The sequence below is a fragment of the Calliopsis andreniformis genome, chromosome 3, assembly GCF_051401765.1.
Source record: "Calliopsis andreniformis isolate RMS-2024a chromosome 3, iyCalAndr_principal, whole genome shotgun sequence".
Lineage (NCBI taxonomy): Eukaryota > Metazoa > Arthropoda > Insecta > Hymenoptera > Andrenidae > Calliopsis > Calliopsis andreniformis.
In genome coordinates, this window is record NC_135064.1 from 26,873,358 (window position 1) to 26,893,277 (window position 19,920).

The following is a 19,920-nucleotide window of genomic DNA, read 5'->3' on the forward strand; positions in this document are numbered from 1 at the left end:
AGACAGTTATGCTGAATGTACACTGCTGGTCAAAAGTTTGATAACCCTTGTGGAGTCTTGTTCGAATCAGATTTTCTATGAAGTTCCTTCTCTTCAAGTTTTTATTTCAATAAAATGAAAAATTAGCACCAATATTTTTGTGCTGACTTACATTCGTGGTTCCAAACTTTTGCGTCACAGTATTTGAAATACTTTCTAACTAAATCGATTGTTCCTTAGTTATATTTTAGAAAAATTGGAAATCTCTTTCTATTTGATTCATAGTTATTACGAATTCGTTTGGTCAAATTCTGAAGAAGCTCGAGGGGCCAATATTTGCGTGAGTTTCAAATAACCCGCAGGAAGATCTGGACTTCAGCAAAAGTCACCCTAGAGTTAGACTACGTTATACTTAGAAAGACGTCATCATTTTGTTCGAAAGGTAGTTATCCAGGTAGTGTTCGAGCCGTAAAAATTTGATCATTCTTCTATACAATACGCGAGATGTATGAAGAATCGGTGTGGAGTCACAAATATATTCCCAGGATGGTGTTCATCATAAGGATCGCAATTTTACGCGGGCAGTTCCCTTTCCCTAGACAGGAACCACACATTCATGGGCTCCGATTTGCCCTTCATCTTCACAGGTCCTCTGTACTCCAGCAGGAACTGTGGATCCTGGTTCTCAGGCATGCACAGATACCTACGACAAACAAGGGACAGTATTATTGCTTCATTATCGTGGGTGACAACTTAAGCTTCATGTGTATGTAAAATACACACGTTCTACTCTATAAACTTGAATCCACTACATAAAATAGTACTTCAGGATAAAGCCTCTAGGTATGCAAAGGTGGATGATTACAAATTGAGATATATAGACACTATAATCACAGCAATAAGTACCAGCTGAAAACTTATGCAATCTGAATTGAAGGAACATTGAAAAAAACATAGATGGAGTACCTTTCTTTAATAAATTTTGACTAACATGAAAAAAATGTTTTTCAACATTTTACTATTCGTGTCAATAATATTTCTATACTTTTAGTACTAATTCCCTTTACATTCTTCCAATAAATGTATCCGTTCCTTGACTCCAAACTTCAAGAGAATGACTTATATCTTAACACAAATGTTAGGTAAAACACTTCCATTAAAAGTACATTTGCCTAGAACGTATATTGCGCATTCGACATATCCAACCACGAGAAGTATCGCGTAATTTACTACCTCGATCATGTTATAAATTAACTGGACGTTGGAAATCGCTAATCGCCAAGAGCCGAGGTTCCCACTTAATTAGTTGTGTTTATGCTCGGTGTGCTCGGGATGAAATATTTACTACAGCGTCATGGATGGATTCAGTGTCCGACGAAGAAGGGGACGAGCAAAGGAAGCCTTTGAAATACTTATTTAACATCTAATCGAATTATCCCTCGCTTGTCTTCCTGCTCGTTCCTCGTTCCCAGTGTCAACTAGCATTCGAAGGTAGGCAATGGTGACGGTAGTACGGTGGCTTGAACAAACAACCGCTGTCTTGACACGAAATTAGTGCATGTCGTCTGTCGAACGGGTCTATCGAAACCAGAGGAGATGGAGGTGTTGATAGACTGCTATTTCGACAAGCTATTCGCTGAAATGGACCGCAGTTGCCTAGCCTCGCGATACAAACGTCGCGAAATGGTTGACTACTTCTCGGACGTGATAAATAGCTGCGCGGAAGGTAATAATCTCTCTGCTTACGAAATCGTTTACGGTCCTGTACACCCGTCGTGATCGACATTAGCTACGAAATTATCCGTCGTTCGAGAAAATTCTACGATTTACCGTACGATTAACGGGACCCCTCGGAATTGACCAAGGCGAATTCGAGCGACTGATCCTTTCGACGCGGCTTCCTGATATTTTCCAACACACCGATCGGCAGGTTCGTCCAGCGATCCGCTAGAAATTCTCTTGCGCGACCATGAAAGTGACTCGATCGTAAGTTGCGGAAGGAAAGTGATCCTCTGTAACATTAGACGCGGGAGAAACCCGTACATCGTCGTTCCTTATGATTTTACTTTCCTCGAAAAATTATGCAAATCGACCGTTCAATGGCTGCAGCTACTGACTCGTAAAGAAAAAAACTATGATCGAAACTACTGATTAATAGGGACGCATAGTATCAGAGAGTCTATCATCAGCACATCTGCCCCCTTATATAATCCTTTCGTGAAGTTGTCACATTTCGATACAGCGTTTCAGCGTGTAATTTCCATTCCTCTAGGGGTAATCATGACAGGTTCACTGCTCATCCGCAACAATTTTCCAGAAAAAACTGTTCATACTTTCACTAGTCTTACAAATAATTACAGCTACCTGTGAACCAAAGTTGTCATTATGAAATATAAGAAGATTCATGAAAATGAAACGTTCGCTTCAGTAACTAAGGAAATAGTAAATACCTATAGCCACGCACTCTATTCCCCAGTAGAGCGTACAAAAAATTCTCAATCTTTTAAACCACTTTCGCTAACCACATATTTCCCCGTTCATAGCGGAGAACCTAGACAAGCAGGATGTCTGCGAGAGGATAGTGATGTCCGCATTACGCTACCACAACATCGCGATGATGGAGAACGGGTACGTGTGCATGCTGGGCAAGTTCCACAACGTGCTATACGTAGCGGCGAAGCTCTGCTACGATTGGGATCTCCGCAACAACGAGATAGTCTCGCGGCTGCTCAACGACATATTCTACTGCGAGAAGACTTTCGAGCGCATCCTGGTCGGGGCGATCCTCGGCACGCGGGTGACGCACTTCCTGTCTGGCTGGAAGAGCGACTTCGACGACCGCGAGGAGAACATCCGCGCGTTGATGTACTTCCTGCATCACGCGACTGTCGGTCGTCTCGAGTATCGATGCGCCTCGTCGGTCGCCAAACGGCGCTTCATCGACGTTCCCATGGAATCCTATGGACAGGCGTTGCCCTTGAGCGTGGCCATTCAGCACGGCTCACCGGACATTCTATTGATCATGCTCCGTTACGGGGCTTCGCTCGAGACCGAGTACCTGGCCCCGACACCTCTAGAGATGCTCCTGACGAAGCTGAACGAGTACGAGCGTCAGCCTGACCAGGAGAAGGTCGCCTACCCGGAACACTTGATCCACTGTCTGAGGCTGGTGCTGAGAACAGTCACGACGGCCTTCATCAAGACGCCCACTCACATAGCAAATCAGAGCGGGGTCTTCAGCGTCTCCGTTTATGAACAGTATCCATCACTGGTGGAGCAGAAGCTGCTGCCGCCCGAAAGGAGTGGAGCTATTCCTCCTGAACTGAGACACTTGTGTCGGTGCAGGATCAGGGAAACCCTGTTTGAGAACTGGGCCCTGCCGCATGGCATAAAGAGTCTCCAGATCCCCGAGTCGCTGAGGGATTACTTGGACCTTCTCAGAGATTGAGCTTTGCGAAGATTTTTTGAGGATTAAATTTCTTGGATTTGCTCCGAGTTCTGGAGTGGTTGAAAGACTGCGGACCTTCTTTTAGGGACCATTTGTGTGTGGACTTATTATTAAATATAGTTACTTAAGAAGGTAAGAGTGAGGGAGATTCTTTCGAATCTGTGCTGATTTTTTAGAAGTTTTTCAAAGCGACATGTGCACTGATGTGTTATGCTATTTTGTCTGTCTATGTATTTGTTTACGGGAATGCTAAATTATGTATACTGTGATCAAAAGTGTTTGAGAATAGTTCGGGTAGGATCAATATACCAACACCACATAAAGTATTTTGAATGTAGAGTCAGACAGTTTCCCAGAACACCACCGCGGTTCGGTGGATACGTAATCGAAGCTGTCGCCGCTCGATGAATCGCTCTACGCGATCCAATGGAATCAAGTTTGGAAGTTTGACACGTGAAATACGTGCATTCGCTGAAAGCGTCGACCAAAGTGCTCTAAGGGCGTTCGTAACTTTCAATGAAATTCCTTCTGGTGACATTTCTAGTGCACTATAAACCGACGAAATTTCTAATCGAATTAAAATCAGACAATAACGCGATAACTATATAGACTGTGACGTGGTGGTATTGATTTTTCTAACATATCCGGGAAACTTCGTTCTACTGTATGATGATACGACTGCAAGAGTTTATATCAAACTGGCCGACACCGGTTATTCGATCTGACAGAAAATGCACTTCAGACAACAGCAAATAGTAATGGAAAAAGACGGAGAAAGCAGTGACGCGCAATGATTGAACCGATTCACTGCGTTTCGGAAGCTGTAGGTAAACAGTTCGAAGCGAGTTTGCAATTTTAGCGAAGATCGGAACCGAGTCAAGTTTTCCACTTGAATTCAGTAGAATGAGAGTAACTTCTGCTCGGATAAGGGAAAGCCAAGTTCAATGGGTTCACGATAATTGTACGTTGTGATATCCTCGGGGTTAATGAATCCTGGGAATCAGAGAAACTCTTTCTGTATCACGAATTCTCGGCGGGAATACGGACGTGTTGGAGTTCCCGCAAAACCTTGTCTTCCGTTTTCGCATACAGTTGGCTCGTATGTGACGCCATTAAAAAATTGCACTAGTCTTCATATTACGTGGTGAAAAATTTGCTGCGGCTCTCGTATAACTCGACGGATAAATTTCAAAGTGCAACGAGATAGAAGGATGCTCGTGCATGAACTTTGTGAAAAACTTCTTTCTAGGTCGTTGAAAAATAAATTGATTGCGAGCGTAACGAGGCTTGAGGTTCTCGTGAAGTTGGTGTCGCGAAATTGAATGATTTGTAAAATTATTTTAGAAAATATTTGACCAAAGAAACAAATAAAGTAAAGAGTCACTTGATTAGTAATTATTTGCTTCTGTGAGTAAATTATTCTATAATTATTTGAGGTCTGAACGTATTATCCAGGTTGTATGTAAAGTGACCTAACGTCTCTGTGGGGAATGTAATTTTTATGAAGTCCGAAATGTAATGAAGACATAAATACAACACAGGCTGCACACGAACTTGTGGTCCACATTTTACATCTATTATGCTTTCGTCGCTTGGCTGTTGTTGACGCCAGTAAAGCAAGCAATTACTATGAAATATTGCGGTAAAGTTAATCGAAATGAACCAACGAGAATAGATTGCGGCGTGCCAGGATATAAATCCACCGAGACACTTGGAAATAGAATGATAAATACGTTAGACAAATTCGAGGCGATATGTCAATCAAAGACGGTCAACCTCCCGAGGAGTTAGCGATATTAAAATTACCCTGGAGATCATGTGACAGGTATGATAATCATTTCGATATAACTAATGTTTTGCATTAAATTTTAGCCCCGCGTGCCAAATGAATTTCCCAGAGGGATGTCAACCTCTAGTTCTGCCCGGATTTTCCTGTGTTCGCTCGCGTAATTCAATTACCTTTACCCAGAACAATTCATTGTCACGATAATGACGCTGGACGCGATTAGCATTTACTCGTTACCGATTCTATAAGCGTTTTAAACGCGAGGCATGCATTAAACTTTTGTTTCGAAAATAATAATAGGTTTTCCAACTGTAGCCAATCCCGTTGTAAGTTCAACTTTTTTAATTTAAAGTATTACTTGTTAAAGTAAGATTGATTGCGTATGAGACACTTCTTTATTGCAAGCTTCAACCTTAAGAAATGGTTAATTCTAAAATGAAACTTCGCAATAAAGAAGCATTGTATGTATCTAACGGTCTCGTGTGTCGTCACGTTACCTTACTAGATAATTAAATGTCAAGCCCAACCATTTCAAACGCCTTCCTTTCACTAGCACAGCAGTATTTTATATTTTGTAACACCACTTCAGAATTATAAAAAATGAGAAGGTCGAATTTTTCACATATAGGTACTACAGGCCAAAACTTTGAAATCATTTAATAATACTAAAAATATAATAAAAATATGTACCTGTATGCATCTTCTGAAACGTTTATTTTGCCTGGTTCGCCGGTGGTCTCCGTGCGACTAGTGAGATTCACCGTGTTTCCAAATAAGCAATAACGAGGCATACGATGTCCAATCACTCCAGTTACGACCTCTCCGCTATGGATCCCGATGGTGATTTTCTGCGAAGGAGTTCGAACGGTTTCGAGTAGATCTTCGTTATAAGCGACAGTGGACATTCGTGTCACGTAGGTCGCGTTAACGTTACCAGCACGGCGCAAGCTTTCGCGTAGGAACAGGAAGAATGCATTCAGGAAGAAGAACAAGACTCTTTTTAAGGATAATCGAATGCGAAACTGCGAACTGCGTTCCATGGAATACCATTGAAAAGTCAAGTTGAAAGTGAAGGAAACATTGAATCGACCGAATATTACCTGGAACACTTTCCTAACACTTTCAACTGTTCTTCAACCCGGTACCATCGTTTAAGAAAAATTAATTCGTGATGCAAAAATTCCACTGAATTTTGGCCAAAATAAATTCATTCCTCACGAAAGTATGATACTATTATTAGTACACTAATTTATTTCTAATTATTTTTAAATATATTAGACTGACACCAAGAGACACCAACTTTTGCTGGATAACGTGGAACTATAAGTTCTACCACTTATATTTCCTCATACAAATTTCATATACGTCAACTCAATATAAATTTAAATATACCAGAGGCGTACTTAGTGAAGAAAAAGATGGTTAACAGGTTCACGTGACTCGAGACTTAATAAGATTATCTTTGATTGATGATAGCCGCAGAAAATGAAAGGGCGAAGAGAGGGTCCTCGTAAAGTGACAATTTCATCCGCAGACTCTCCATGGAAGTTTCAAATTGGACTTCCATAAGCGGGGGCGTAAAAAATATGAGGGACTTACCACTGGCTTGCCATCGATCTGCACTTCGTCCGCAGCCAAATCCATCATATCTAACGCCAACCGAGCGATGCATCGTGCATGGCAACGACATGGTTCCGGTAATCCGCTCACGGCCATGTATTTGTCACCGACAGTTTCGACCTAGTCCGACCAAAGTGGATCAATGCTAACAACCCTTCACGTAAATTCAAATACATCTATTATCACGAGTGTAATGCTTATAGCAAATCCTGGAGTAACGTTTTGTATTTTTACAGACGTACAGTCACCCATAGCGATCAGTTTTTTTCGAAAGAAACGGAATGAATGTGTTCTTCCAATACCCGCCATGCATTATTCAAAAGAGAGCGGTCAATAGTTAGCTGAAACTTTCTCACCACTTGTAGTTTTCACTGTTTTAAAGAGATTTCAAAATAAGATTGAAAGTAAATTAAATTAAATCTTCAATCGATTTCAACGCAAAGTTCAACGAATCCATAGAATGCCGAAGAGATGTTTATACGAGATTTATCAAAAGTCTTAAAGGCAAGCAATAAAATGAAAGTAATATAATCTCAGGCCAATGTCAATGATTATAACTCAGAGATAAGTTCGCTCAGTGCCTATCTCTCTAGAAACTTTCAGTCGCCTCTGCATTCTGGCTCCTCTCGCAAGTTAAAAAGCAAAGTTTCATTGCCTGATTGAGCACCGTATCGAATACAAGAAACTTCCGAAGAGGTACAAAAAGTTTTTCCATTTTCCCACCATTACTATTTAAGCAGGCACTGTCTCTGGGAACGACAGTCGTTCGCGTTTCTTCCGATAGTTACTTTCAGCCGTGCATTAAGGTCCACGAAATGCTATGCGTCACGGACGAGAAACCTTCTTCCCACAGGTCGAAAGTGCCTTCCCAAAATACATCGACACGATAAACGATTCATGAACACGCGACAGAAACTTCCATTTTAACGCGTCTATGCAAATGGACCACCATAAATTCTCACCTTGTACACGTTGGGATTCTTCTTCGGATCGGTCAGCACGTCGAACGCTGTGTAGAGTTGATTAAGCATGTTGACGATCTTCATGGCGCCACTGGAATCTGTGTGAGCGGCACAATAAGCCCCGAATCCAACAATCCCAGAGAACAACAGTGTCACGCAATCGTATTTCTTCGCCGGGACTGGTCTGGAATGCCTGAGCTCATTCGCAACGGAAATGGGAAGCACTGAGTACAGTAACCTACGAAACACGGGCAACTTTTAATGGAACTTCTTTTTAATCACACCGAGCACTGCTGCGACCCGCTAATTTCGTTTGCCTCTTAAATCATGGAACTGGTTAGAGGAATTACTTTAACGAACCAGTGAATACTCGCGTGTCGTATCCTCTTCCCTTTTCATTTAACCCTTCGTTGGGCACGTACATATATGTGTAGAGAGATTCACTTTATAGGGGAGAAGCTAATGTCTTTCTTTAACGTTTATCTTCAAGATAAATTCTAGCGAAGAAAAAAATTATAAACACGTATTTCACAGATTGTTAGAATTAATAGTGATAGTTAATTAACTAACTTAGAGCGAGATGTTGAATTTAGTTTAAGGTGGCGGAGATTAAACTAGCATATCTTCTATTTATGAAGATACCCAAACATTTTCTTGGAGAAGCAAACTCGAAGGTGTCGCAACCCCTCGATGTAAGAAGGTACGATCTAATTTCCGACAGGAAAGAGTATCCTGTCAAGAAAGAAATTCTACAGCAGGAGGGGGAAAGCCGACTACCTTCCCCCAAGAATTGCGTCGGGATAAACGGCAAACGAGGCCAATGGGGATTTCCTTAATCAGAAAATTACGCGGACGGAAATCCTTACCTGTCAGTTTTCTGCTTCTCACCATCCAGCTCGCGATACGTCTGTTGCAATTTATCGGTAAGCAACTCCAAGTTCCTCGTTAATTTGTAATCAGCCTCGAATTGCTCTGACATCAGGACGAGGTCTCTGGTGGCGTCGTGAAGGGGAATGTCGCTCAAATACAAGCCTCGCCTGACGGTCAGAAGCGAGAAAGAATGAGAGATGGGTATCGACGTATCGGCTGTAGGGAAAGAAACTCTGAAACTATCTAAAAATTCGCGGCTAACTAGTATTCAATTATTCATTGTCCCCGATTGAATTGTTGATACCATTCCACGGTATTTATAACTCGAAGTATTTATATCATCGAGGGTCGGGCTTAAAAATAGAGCGGAATTTTTCCTCGTCTCTTCGCGTTCGCATTTCAAATCCCCGCGTTCAATCATCCTCCATGCGTAATTCATGTTTCTCCTCTCGATCGCAGGTAGAGAGGACCAAGCTACGCAATAACGCGATGCAATAACTTCGCTGGGCTCTGCGGAAAATAGAAAATGAGAAGCTCGCGTTGAGGCTCAACGAGAGGGGGCCAGGCGAGAAAAGAAACACGAGAAATGACGGCGGCTCCTAGGCCAAGGGGCAAAAGGGGAGGGAAATTTATTCGGCTTAGAATCGTATTTTTCCTCGGGGTGGCTGCGAAGTAATCCGGCTATACGTAACTCTGGCCCGCGCCTCTAATCTAATGCTCTGAAAGGACATCAGGGCCTGGCTCTCTACTATCACAAAAGAAAGTTATCGTAGTAAACAGGTAACGTAGCTGGGAGCTAACTCAATTAAGCTTTAAAATTATCCGCTAACTACGTCGACGCTTCTGCTCGGATTAATTCCCGCCGACTTAAACCGTGAGGTGGGAATTATCTAACAAGTAAGTGTTAATCGTTATCCCATGAAGCAGCAACGGCCGCTCGGCTGGGGGTCGCGTAAGGACTGTCGTCGTCGTGTAATGCTGCGTTTAGACCAAACGAACAAATGCTCGCTGTGAGCATTCATAGGACATTCGGTCGAGTTGACGAACAGATTGATCTAAACGAATACAAACGAATGCTCGTGTCACTTGAATTTTGTTATAGCGGAGAAAAAACGAGCACTCGTTCGCTTGGATTAAATGCAGCATAACGTAGCAATTACGATCGAATTTTCTGGAAGACACATTCGTGCCAAGGATAAAGAGTATGGGATACGACATTAGGCTGAATATGCGTCGAAATGTATCACACACAGTGGCTGCAGCGACAGAGGCGATGTTTAATGCATTCGAGCGAGGCCACCGAGGTGGAAAAGATGGTAAAGCGGGAGACAAGAGGAAGAGAAGCGAATGAAAATTGCAACGAGATCCCCAACGAGGGGTGGCGAATATTCGAACGGGGGCAATTCGGAGGCCGCGTGACGTGAATTTATGCACGTGGTACTGCACGATCAGGCACGACTATGGCTGCAATTATACGAGCCATAGAACTCCGTTGGACAGCTCGTGCTACCATTACTTTATCGACAAATATTTTCCGCGCGAATGCTGGCCATATGTTACAATTAATTACCAGTGGGCGGCTACATATCAGCCACTAAACACGTTACGTCTTTTTACAATAATAATCTGCACACTGCAGCACCTGTAAGTCCGATGTACTGATCTGTGCATGTAGATATACTGGGTATGATACGCAGCTTCTTAGCGTAGGAAAATTCTGGCTACTTGAATCACACTACCTTTAAACATGAACCCTATTTTCCTCTATTAGGTACTATAAACTAAATATCAGGACTTCCCATATTGAAAATTATTAGTGAAATAATTACTATGAAATCGAAACTAATGATGAAATATCACATTACAATCGAAATTATGTACCTCATTAAATCACACCCCCAAAGGTATTTCTTCACAATAATTTTAGTTGTAACATTTTTAGTTTTAGTTTACAATTCAACGATAATAGTTTATTTTACTTTGTAGTCCAGAAGAAGAGATAAATTACGTAGTACTTGTGAAATAATATGAAATAAAGGATTAATGACAAAAGCTTGGCATGCCATTACTGTAGCGTATGTTAGTATGAAAGATATAATTAATGCTTTCCATCGTTTATAATTTAAATAAATGATACTGCATTAAGCAGTAGGTATTTTGTGCTCTGTAAAATGGAAACCTGTCGCGTTGCATTCTTCACGATATCCATTCGTTTCGCTAAATTACATTACCTCGTTGACGGTTTTACAGGGTTTGGTTCGTTAAATGGGTAACGATCGACACGTTTGAGAGGTGACAGATCCGAACAATACGTCTTCAGTGTTAGCAGTGATTGAAATTCAATTTGGTACCAATTCGATAATTGTAACAGTGCTGATACGTATTCTTATAAATTAATAGGAGTATTAATTTACGCAACATAATTGTCAATTTTTAGATGAATAAGCTATTTACTGGAAAATTTATTCCATCAACTCCTACTAAATAAGTGTTCAGAAAGATGATTTTAATTTTAATTAATTTAAACCACGTTTAATCCATTACACCCATCACTTGATTAAGATTGCTTCAAATGTATCTTCATCAATTTCATGTACCAGCTTCCATTCTAATGATTGAAAGTTACTCTCATAACAAATTACTATTTATTTCATCAAGATATCTAATGAATCGCAATGAAATAAAACGTGAATAATACTGTTGAAAATTCTCACCTGGTTAAGTCGTCCAAGTTCATAACGCTGGGGTAACAGAGAAAGATGACGAAATCTGACTCAGGTATATACAACATTTGTCCCTAGAAGAGCAAGAAACTTGTCCATGACAACGAAACATGCTCGTCCATTAAACATCGCTACGAAATTACAGTTCTGGAAGATACTTTTGCGTTACATAAAAGCTGTACAAACTTTTAAGCGTAGATAGGAGTACTCCTCGGAGGCATTCACACGCATCACTCCTTTTTTCGTTCGCAGCACGTAAACCGTGTTTATATGTGACAATATATTCTCGAACGTTAACTCTAAGTGCGGTCTGACCTACAGGGGGAAACAAAACTGCAGGTTTATATGAGCATAAAGAAAAGTTGAAATTGAAAGATTTGCCAACACGATGACCAACATGCAGGAACATCGCAATAATCGTCGGACATCGATTGAATTATGCATACGCGGGTAATGCAACCTTCCATCGCGGTTTCTTGAGATCAACGAGAATTTCAACGATGACGAGGCAAACAATAATGGCCAGATAATTGATTACTCGCTGGCGAGCGTACGCGCGAGCGGCTATGCAAATGAAGTTAAATGGTTCTGTTCCAGCGGTGCGTGTCATACCGTTTGAAACGGACCGCATTTGAAAGATATATGATTACCCGCGTATGAATCCGCGTGAATTATTACCTTTGCTGGCCACGACACGTCGAACAATAACGTAATTTCACGGATCGAGACAACTAATGTGGCATTTGGGAAATAAAACAAGACATCGATACGATGTTATCTCAATCTATGACCAGATCTCATATAATCGAATTTGGACGCTGGAATGAAGTTAAGCGTGGTTGCATGCTAATTTTTTATGGTAAGTTGCTGGGAAAATACGAGAGAAATTTCCATCGTATTTTTCGACGAATGACGAATTATAGAAAATGGTAATTTAAATTCCCAATCGATGTTCTATAACAATAGGGAGCGAGAATTGTTGCAACCATGCGAAACGGTTGAACGTTATGGACGGAAGTAATTCATGCGTCAGTTACGATTGTGTAAACTTACAGTTAAGAGAATGTCGTTCAGCTTGCAATTACCAGAGCACACTTGAGGAATGACGCGAGTAATAGTGCATCCGGTTTGAACTATGGTCAAGTCTCGATTGAACATCATGTGGAACGGAAACACTCGACAGAAAGTCATGGGGCTCACTTTTGGTTCTGTAACACAAAGCAAAATAAAGCTTTTCATTAAATTGATGCCTGGAAATATTTACAAGCTAAAAAATCATAAAATCCAAGAAACCCCAAGAAATGATTGTAATTTATATTTTTTTTTTACATATAAATCAGGCAAAATTTTTCTCAATAAAAAATTAATATAAAAAATGTGGAAGTTACTCACCCACAGACAAAGTTTCTAATTCAGCGATCATAGGATTCGAAACAACGCCTGGGCCAGAAGTATTGGTTATCAAAAACTGCACATGGTCACACTCACTTTTCGTCTTCAATATTCGCATCTCTATATCCGTGCCGTGTAGCTTTTTCGCCACGGTCTACGGTCATAAAAGTTATAACCCATTTAATCGTGATTTGCTTCCGTCCGAGTGAATTTGTTAGGCAGAAAGCTAAATAGCACGTGCCGATCGATTTAACGCCCATTTAACTGGGGTCAATGAAAACGAGCACCATAACTTGTTTTTAAGTGTGTCGTAACTCCTACTATAGGCAGATTCTAAAGCCTCTCAACTATTAAGGTAACAGAACAATAAGTAGACTTAATGTTATTACGTTGTAATTGCCAGTGAAATTGCTTGTAAGAAGAACGTGACTTTTCAGAATTAATTCATGAATCGCGTAAACTTCTAATTACCTATACTGTTATAAAGTACTTCAATTATTTGTGAGTTCAACGAGATGAAACGAAAATCTAACTCAGAAGAAGTTACTCTAACTGTATATCTTACACTTATTTTAATAAGTGTCATTATAACCCTCCATCCTCTTTACCCAGATTATACTATGTTGTACAGAGCGTTCCACAATTTTTGAACAACTTATTCAACATGTAATTTCCCCAAAATACCTTAACGATGCCAATTACAATATGCTCCAGCCCCGGTCGATCGGAGTAATAATGCAATATAAGCGCTCCATCTTCTTGCCTTTCGGTGCATCGAAAGGAGGGTGCCCTCATTCCCGGGTACAGAGTACCTAAGTGATCATGGAGAGCATCCAAGTTCTGCAATTAAATATCAACAGATTACTCTCTTCAATTACTCCCTTCAATTAGGGAGTAATTACGGGAAACAAAATATTGAACCCGATGGGAAAGGTATCGGTTTTAACGATCGCGTTTTATTTAATCGGATCGAGACATTAATTTAAAGTCTAAGTTGATGCATGGAATCCTGCCAGAGGCAAACGAAGAAACATAAAATTTCTCGTTACGACGGGCATCGGTGCGAGACAAGAACGAGTCAGCTACGCGTGACACTTGACTCGACCGGAAATGAAAACTCATGAAGGAAAAACTTCACAATAATCCCGCTTCGCGACGGCATTCCGCTTGCTAATCGTATTGCGCACATTCATCGTGGTTGAACTTTCTTGCCGTGTTACCCGTAATTCTATTCAATTTTATTCTGTATTCAAGATAAAGCGGGCAGTAAAAAATCCATTATGCAAATTAATGAGGACACAAGAACTTGGACAGAATTTTTTGAGAACATTGGACTCACTTTTTTGATATTATGCGGACTTTTCAGCTATTCAAAAACTAAGTTTGAGAAGTTGACTGAGGTAGAAAAAATTATTTAATTCTATACTGGTATTCGATATTTAATAAAAAAAAATTAAATAGACGTACTTATATTAATATTTTTGAACAGATTAGGAGTCTGTAGATACTGTATATCTTCTTAATAGTCACCTGAAGTAAATTATCAGCTCGCTTAATTACACGTTAAGGCATTTAAGAAAAATATTTTAAATATTACCAGGTGTTCAGCAGAAAGACAACAGAATACTCATACAGAGAACCTAGATTGAACTACTGAGACGAAGCAAATTCCATTCCATTCCAAATCTAAAGAATACTAGAATATCTAGTGAACTAAGTATGACAAAAAAATTCGGCGTATTCGAGCTTCGCAACGCTCCTGCGCAATAATTCATTCGTATTCCGGCCGCGTAAACGAGTTCACGCACTTTTTGTCCAATTACTCAGCGGCGGATTGCCGCAATCGAGGACTGGTCCGGTGTGTTTCCCTCAAACGGTTCGTAACTCGCGTTTAGAAACGCGAGCCGAAGGCATTCGCGAATGAAAATTCCTTAGGTCGCGAGCGGCGTGCACGTGTGCTTCCTCGATGCCAGCCCAGTGAAATAAAGAAGCTGAAACGAGCTGGAACGTGATTCCATCGTGAACACCGATCGATGCCGAGCGATCTGCCTACGTGTCATCTTTTCAGAAAACTTTCACTTGGTCCCCGCGTGGAAACGGAATCGCAGGAATCTCTCAGAGTCGGTCACCGCGCGTCGCCAGAGGTGGTCCTTGTTTCGCTCGGCGCGAAAGTGAATGGTTCGACGACGAGGGGTCGCGTCGATACACGATCTACCTGTAAGAAGTCCCTGGGCGTTGCTCCCAGCACCTGGAGGATCTTGTCGTAGCCTGAGTCCTGGCAGAACTCGAAGAACATCCGACCGAACAGCTCGAGGATCTCGTTCGCCGGGATGTCTAGAAAATCCAGCATATTTGGGAGCATTCGGCACGTTTGAGATGACATCGATTCGATTAAAGTTGAGCAGGGGTAATGGGAAGCTGGTAAATGGCTGTCATCGAGCGATATTCCGGTTGACGGTTTTAGAATTTTAATGAGCGCTGGGAGAAGTTAAGGATTCTTTAGAATAAATTCCTTGCCTCTGCTATCCTACTTTCCATGGTCTGTTATTAATAGATATTCTTTGAATAATATAGTACTTCCCGTTATAAGGCGCTAATTATCTCAAGTAGTCTATACAGTTATCTCATTTTACTGTGACAGTACCTTCAATGACTTTTAATTAAATAAATTGTGAGATGAGAGACAAAAGATTATACTCGTGTCTGTCTAAAATGGGATTAATCTACTTCGCCAGTGTGAACTCCACGAAGGAGAGATAATGTTATCAAGATACGTGGTGGGTGTATTTGCTGAGAGGTTCACATGTATGATATGAACATCCAACTATCCCTTCAATAGAATTAAGGATCTTTTAACTTCTATCGAAATAATAAATTATTGTCTAGTGACTCCGAGTAAATATCTGTTACCAATTTAAAGTTGTACCACGGTGATAGGAATCCCATCGGATTGCTCGAGGTAGAGGTAAAGTGACCATAGAAGGGAAGAAAGACCGAAGAAAAAGAGAATCACTAGACTCCCGTCAATAAGGGTAGTACAAGGGGCTCGGGGATCCATACTTAGTGTTAGGACAAAGGATCTATTAAGGTGTTCCTCTTTTGTTGAGGTCGCTACTTGGGCGGCTGTCAGGGGCTGAAGAAAAGGCGAAAAAAGCAAAAGGAAGAATGACGACGAAGAAAAATAGACGCATCAGTACGGCAACTCAGCGGATCTGAGCCTTAGGCCTTCGGAGACTGGAATAAAGGATTCAGATGAAAGAATCTGGAGACAGTCAGGAATTTTTTAGAATTTAGGTAACCCTATGCTAGATGCTGTACCATTGTGATAAATGAAGAGTCGAAATTATATAGCTACTCAGCTTAAGTAATTGGTTCTCTTAAAAAATTAGATGGATGGAATCATGAGAATATAAGAATAAAGTAAATATTGAAAATAGAAATTTATACATACTGAGCCTATTGACAGCAGCCGATATAATGTTGTAGGTGATTTCATCGTCGTATATCTGGCGAACCAGAAACTGTCCTTCCATATTAACCGCCGCATCTTTCCTACATTAACAAATTACAGGTGAATAAACAGTGAATTCTAGGAAATTCTTGTACAGAAATGTAGAGAACGTGCAAGCAGTGAATTTACAGTAACCTCCAGTGTCATCTAAAATTATTGTGCTAATTAAGCAACAACAATTCGCGTTTTCTCTTAACCATACAAAAGGGTGAGCGATTGATAATGTAATTATTTGGTTGGTGAAGAGATAATTTACCATGGCTTACCGTTTCCCTTTAACCAAAACCACCACAGGATCGTAACTACCCCAGTTTAACACAGCGAACAAAGCAAATACGTGTTAACAGCCAAAAACAGGACACTTTAACAGGTTGCTCGAACCGCCACGGTGATTTCTATTAAATTTACAAAGCAAAGGCTAAAGCCACTTAAGCGTTTGACGTGGATGCCAGCTGTCACTCCAAACTCGCGTCGCCATTTTCATGCAATTTTCAAGGCCTCTATGCCCAGTACAAGCAGGTACTCGCTTTAAATCGATTGAGAAAATCGTATTAGCATTTGTATCCAGAGAATTGATTTCAACACAAACAGTGATGGATGTCATTTTTAAAATACACGCGCAAAGTGTCAAAGAATTTCCTTTAATAGAAAAGCTTTAAAGTTAATTCTGTAGACATACCACACCTCACGCTTCAACTAACAGGGACGAATATGTCCTCTATAATTATACTCTGCAGTTCGTAAACACGACAGCGGAGAAGCGTACAACTAAAATGATTCTTTCTCCACGAATTGTTAAAAATCACTCCCTGTCTAACTTCAACATACATTTAGACGCGTCAGGTCTCTATTTGTCGCAAACAAGTTCTGAGCGCCAGGCACATCGCGGGGGATGTTATTTAATCTAGGAAGGAAAACTTCAAGGACCATTAATCTCTTTTCGGACCCCAAACTATACGTCATAGAACTTTCACGGGAATTCGATCGTTCTTTTAGCGCAGACTACGAACTAAATGATGGCTACTGTCACTCGATCAATCCCTCTACTAAACTTCCACGTTTATGGCCCCAATCAAAGTGCTTTATCACCAGAAACAGCGTCGTTACAAAAGGGATGGACAATGCGATAACTACGAACAAACACGGTCATAAGTGACCTCCCGTTACCGTGCTATCTGCGCTCTTAATTAAGTCCTTGTGAACCACAGAATGTCTGGTTTACTAGCCACATTGCAGCCAGCGGACAATAACTCCCAGTATCGAAGAGAAAAGTGCACCAGGGAGCGGAGTGCCAGGAGGGAGTCTCTTAGCGTCTCTGAATAACTTATTCGGCTTAAAGTCGCGAGCGTGTCCCATTGATTTCGCTTGAAAAGATCACTTGTCGGGAGGGATTGTCCTCGTGTCGTACACACGCTCTACGATAATTCCACGCATTTTATTGCAAGGAAGTCCGTTTACGGTACATAAACCCGTGTTACGAGCTAGTTGGCCAGGTCTCTGCGTCACCCTTTTTCATTTCCCATTTCGCCCGCTTGCACAGGTTTCGAGGTTCGCGGAAGAGTTTCGCGAAGTAGTTGCAATCTTCGAGGAAACTTGAAAGCTCCATTGACAACCCCCGAGACTCCACCGCTGAGCTTTTTTTCCATATAAAAGCGATTTGGGAAAAAGAGTTTCCGACACGCTGTAAACGCGCAAAGTTTCGTTCAACCTTGGGCTGCTCTTTTTTACGTACCATCACCGTTTGCAAACTTTCCGAGCTGCATTCTTATGCTGTCTCGAAGAGTATTGTAATTCGTCGAATAAGCAAGCATGTGTACGGCTTCTATATATGAAAGAGGGACAGAAAAGCGGGAGCTTTGATCGGTAAACAGTAAAACATTTATGCAGACCTTTCGATCCAGGATTTAAGGACTCGCGTGTGGACGTCGGGGCGTGCACAAACAGTGGAACGCTTGCCAATATTTCGCTGGCGTGTCGTTGAATCAATAGACTCCGAGGATCAGGTAAACAGTAGTTTATTACTCGAACTTGTTGATCCAATAAGGGGTAAAGTTTATTTCTGAAATTCTAATTTGCCGGTTTTGTGCGACCTTCCGGAAGGTGGTCTTACTGAAAGTTGCGATGGAGAGAACTGAGAACGCTGGAATTAAGTGGAATTGATTGAATTGGGGTTGGATAATTTCGGAGGAGTAAATACCTACTTCTGAAGGAAGTTGTTCCTTTTAAGTGGTTAAGTTGATATACAGATATGTCCAAAATAATCTTTGGTTTGTAAACTTTAATAAGACTCTAATTTCTTAACAGGTGGTGTATATTTAAATTAAAGTGTACAATGTAAGAAACGCAGATGTACAGTACAAGATGTCTATACAAAGTTCGAGACATTATTTCCTCTATATAATTTGTTTCCTATACAAAAACAGGATCCAACTCCAATCCAATACCAAAATATTCACTTTGTAACAGCTTATTAACAACCTTATATCTCTTTCGATGAATGACTCGCTATTGCTGCTCTCGATTCCCCACAAAACCCACAAGTTTCTAAGGTCAAAAAGAAATTCCGAATTTCAGCTTTCCAAATCCCCGAATTCACGTTCAATCTAAACAGTCGAACAGCAAAAATACGCAAAACGATTTCCGCAAATACATCGGACAGGAGCTTTAATAATTTCCCAGACTCGCATCAGGCAGCACATCGTCCAGAAAATTCAATATAAATTCTGGATCGTATTAAGGGAGAGAAGAAAACTCTGTGGACGAGGTCAGCGAAATTTCAATTAAAGAATGCGCGGGATTCGGGTCACGGATGCATCGAACTCGGCTATACATATACACTGTGGCACTAGAGGGAAATAAAGCTAAGCATGGGAGTATACACCACGTGGGTAAAGCGTCTGCTCGGAGCCAGCCTCGTCTCTAGCGCGTGACACACAAAAGGGTCGCGTGATTATCTATAGGAATCGAACGAACGTGATGCAGTTTATGATCGTGTAAAGAACAGCATGGAAAGGAGGTGAGGATGGTTATCGGCGTGGGTCATGCAAAACGGCACATAACGACAAAAGCCAGTAGCCTGGGACAGAGGCAGAACGAGATGATAAAGGAGCCGGCGCGTCGCGGACGCGCGCCCACCTTTTACCTACTTTATCGCCTCCCACGTCTCGCTGTCAAAGGTCTTCACAACCAGCAGCTCGAGGGCGTAATTCACAAAACCGTACTGCACATAAAACAAAAATGGTAATGCGTTTGCCTAGCTGAAGACCCGGTGCGCGCGGACTGCTTCGTGATCGCGAGATTAATATCGCTGGTCGTACGAGAAAATTGTCACTGGTCGTGGTGAATCACGGTATCCACCGACTGTCAACGAGTTTCTGTCAGGTTTCAGCGTCGCACCGTCCCAGTCTGTTGTCCGTCTGTCTTCGTCTTCGCCAGTCCTCTGTTCTTCCTTTTCATTCGCAACGTACCATGATGACTAAACAGAAGCGGATTGGGAAAAGGTTTCTCTTCGTATCATTCCATTCTAATTGGCATAGGAGCCGTGTTTACCTCGTGCACACGAGCCGCGTACTGGAAAGTCGGCCTGCCTTCCGCCACAGACGATAGGTATCGATTTTCCACTCGCAGCT

At 41.4% G+C, this 19,920-nt stretch overlaps 2 protein-coding genes across 3 annotated transcripts; one reads left to right on the forward strand and one right to left on the reverse strand.

The window, feature by feature from the left end:
• Positions 1-63: 63 nt before the first annotated feature.
• Gycbeta100b (guanylate cyclase soluble subunit beta-1-like) lies at positions 64-19,858 on the reverse strand. Of its 2 annotated transcripts, none has more exons than XM_076374851.1 (14): positions 19,759-19,858; positions 19,438-19,511; positions 16,232-16,332; positions 14,996-15,114; positions 13,465-13,620; positions 12,781-12,934; positions 12,442-12,596; positions 11,575-11,703; positions 11,380-11,462; positions 8,662-8,832; positions 7,796-8,033; positions 6,813-6,953; positions 5,904-6,061; positions 64-682 (listed from the first exon to the last, which is right to left on the reverse strand). In XM_076374851.1, exons 1-14 carry the CDS (start codon positions 19,759-19,761, stop codon positions 553-555), a joined length of 1,812 nt encoding a protein of 603 aa, XP_076230966.1. In that variant the 5' UTR covers positions 19,762-19,858; the 3' UTR covers positions 64-552. The 2 variants fall into 2 exon arrangements, with proteins under 2 accessions (XP_076230966.1, XP_076230967.1); XM_076374852.1 differs by lacking the exon at positions 19,759-19,858 and adding an exon at positions 16,558-16,817 and having other exon boundaries at positions 19,438-19,514.
• Positions 1,532-3,427, forward strand: Stops (SOCS domain-containing protein stops). Its single transcript, XM_076374863.1, has 2 exons — positions 1,532-1,705; positions 2,523-3,427. Exons 1-2 carry the CDS (start codon positions 1,576-1,578, stop codon positions 3,425-3,427), a joined length of 1,035 nt encoding a protein of 344 aa, XP_076230978.1. The 5' UTR covers positions 1,532-1,575.
• Positions 19,859-19,920: the final 62 nt, after the last annotated feature.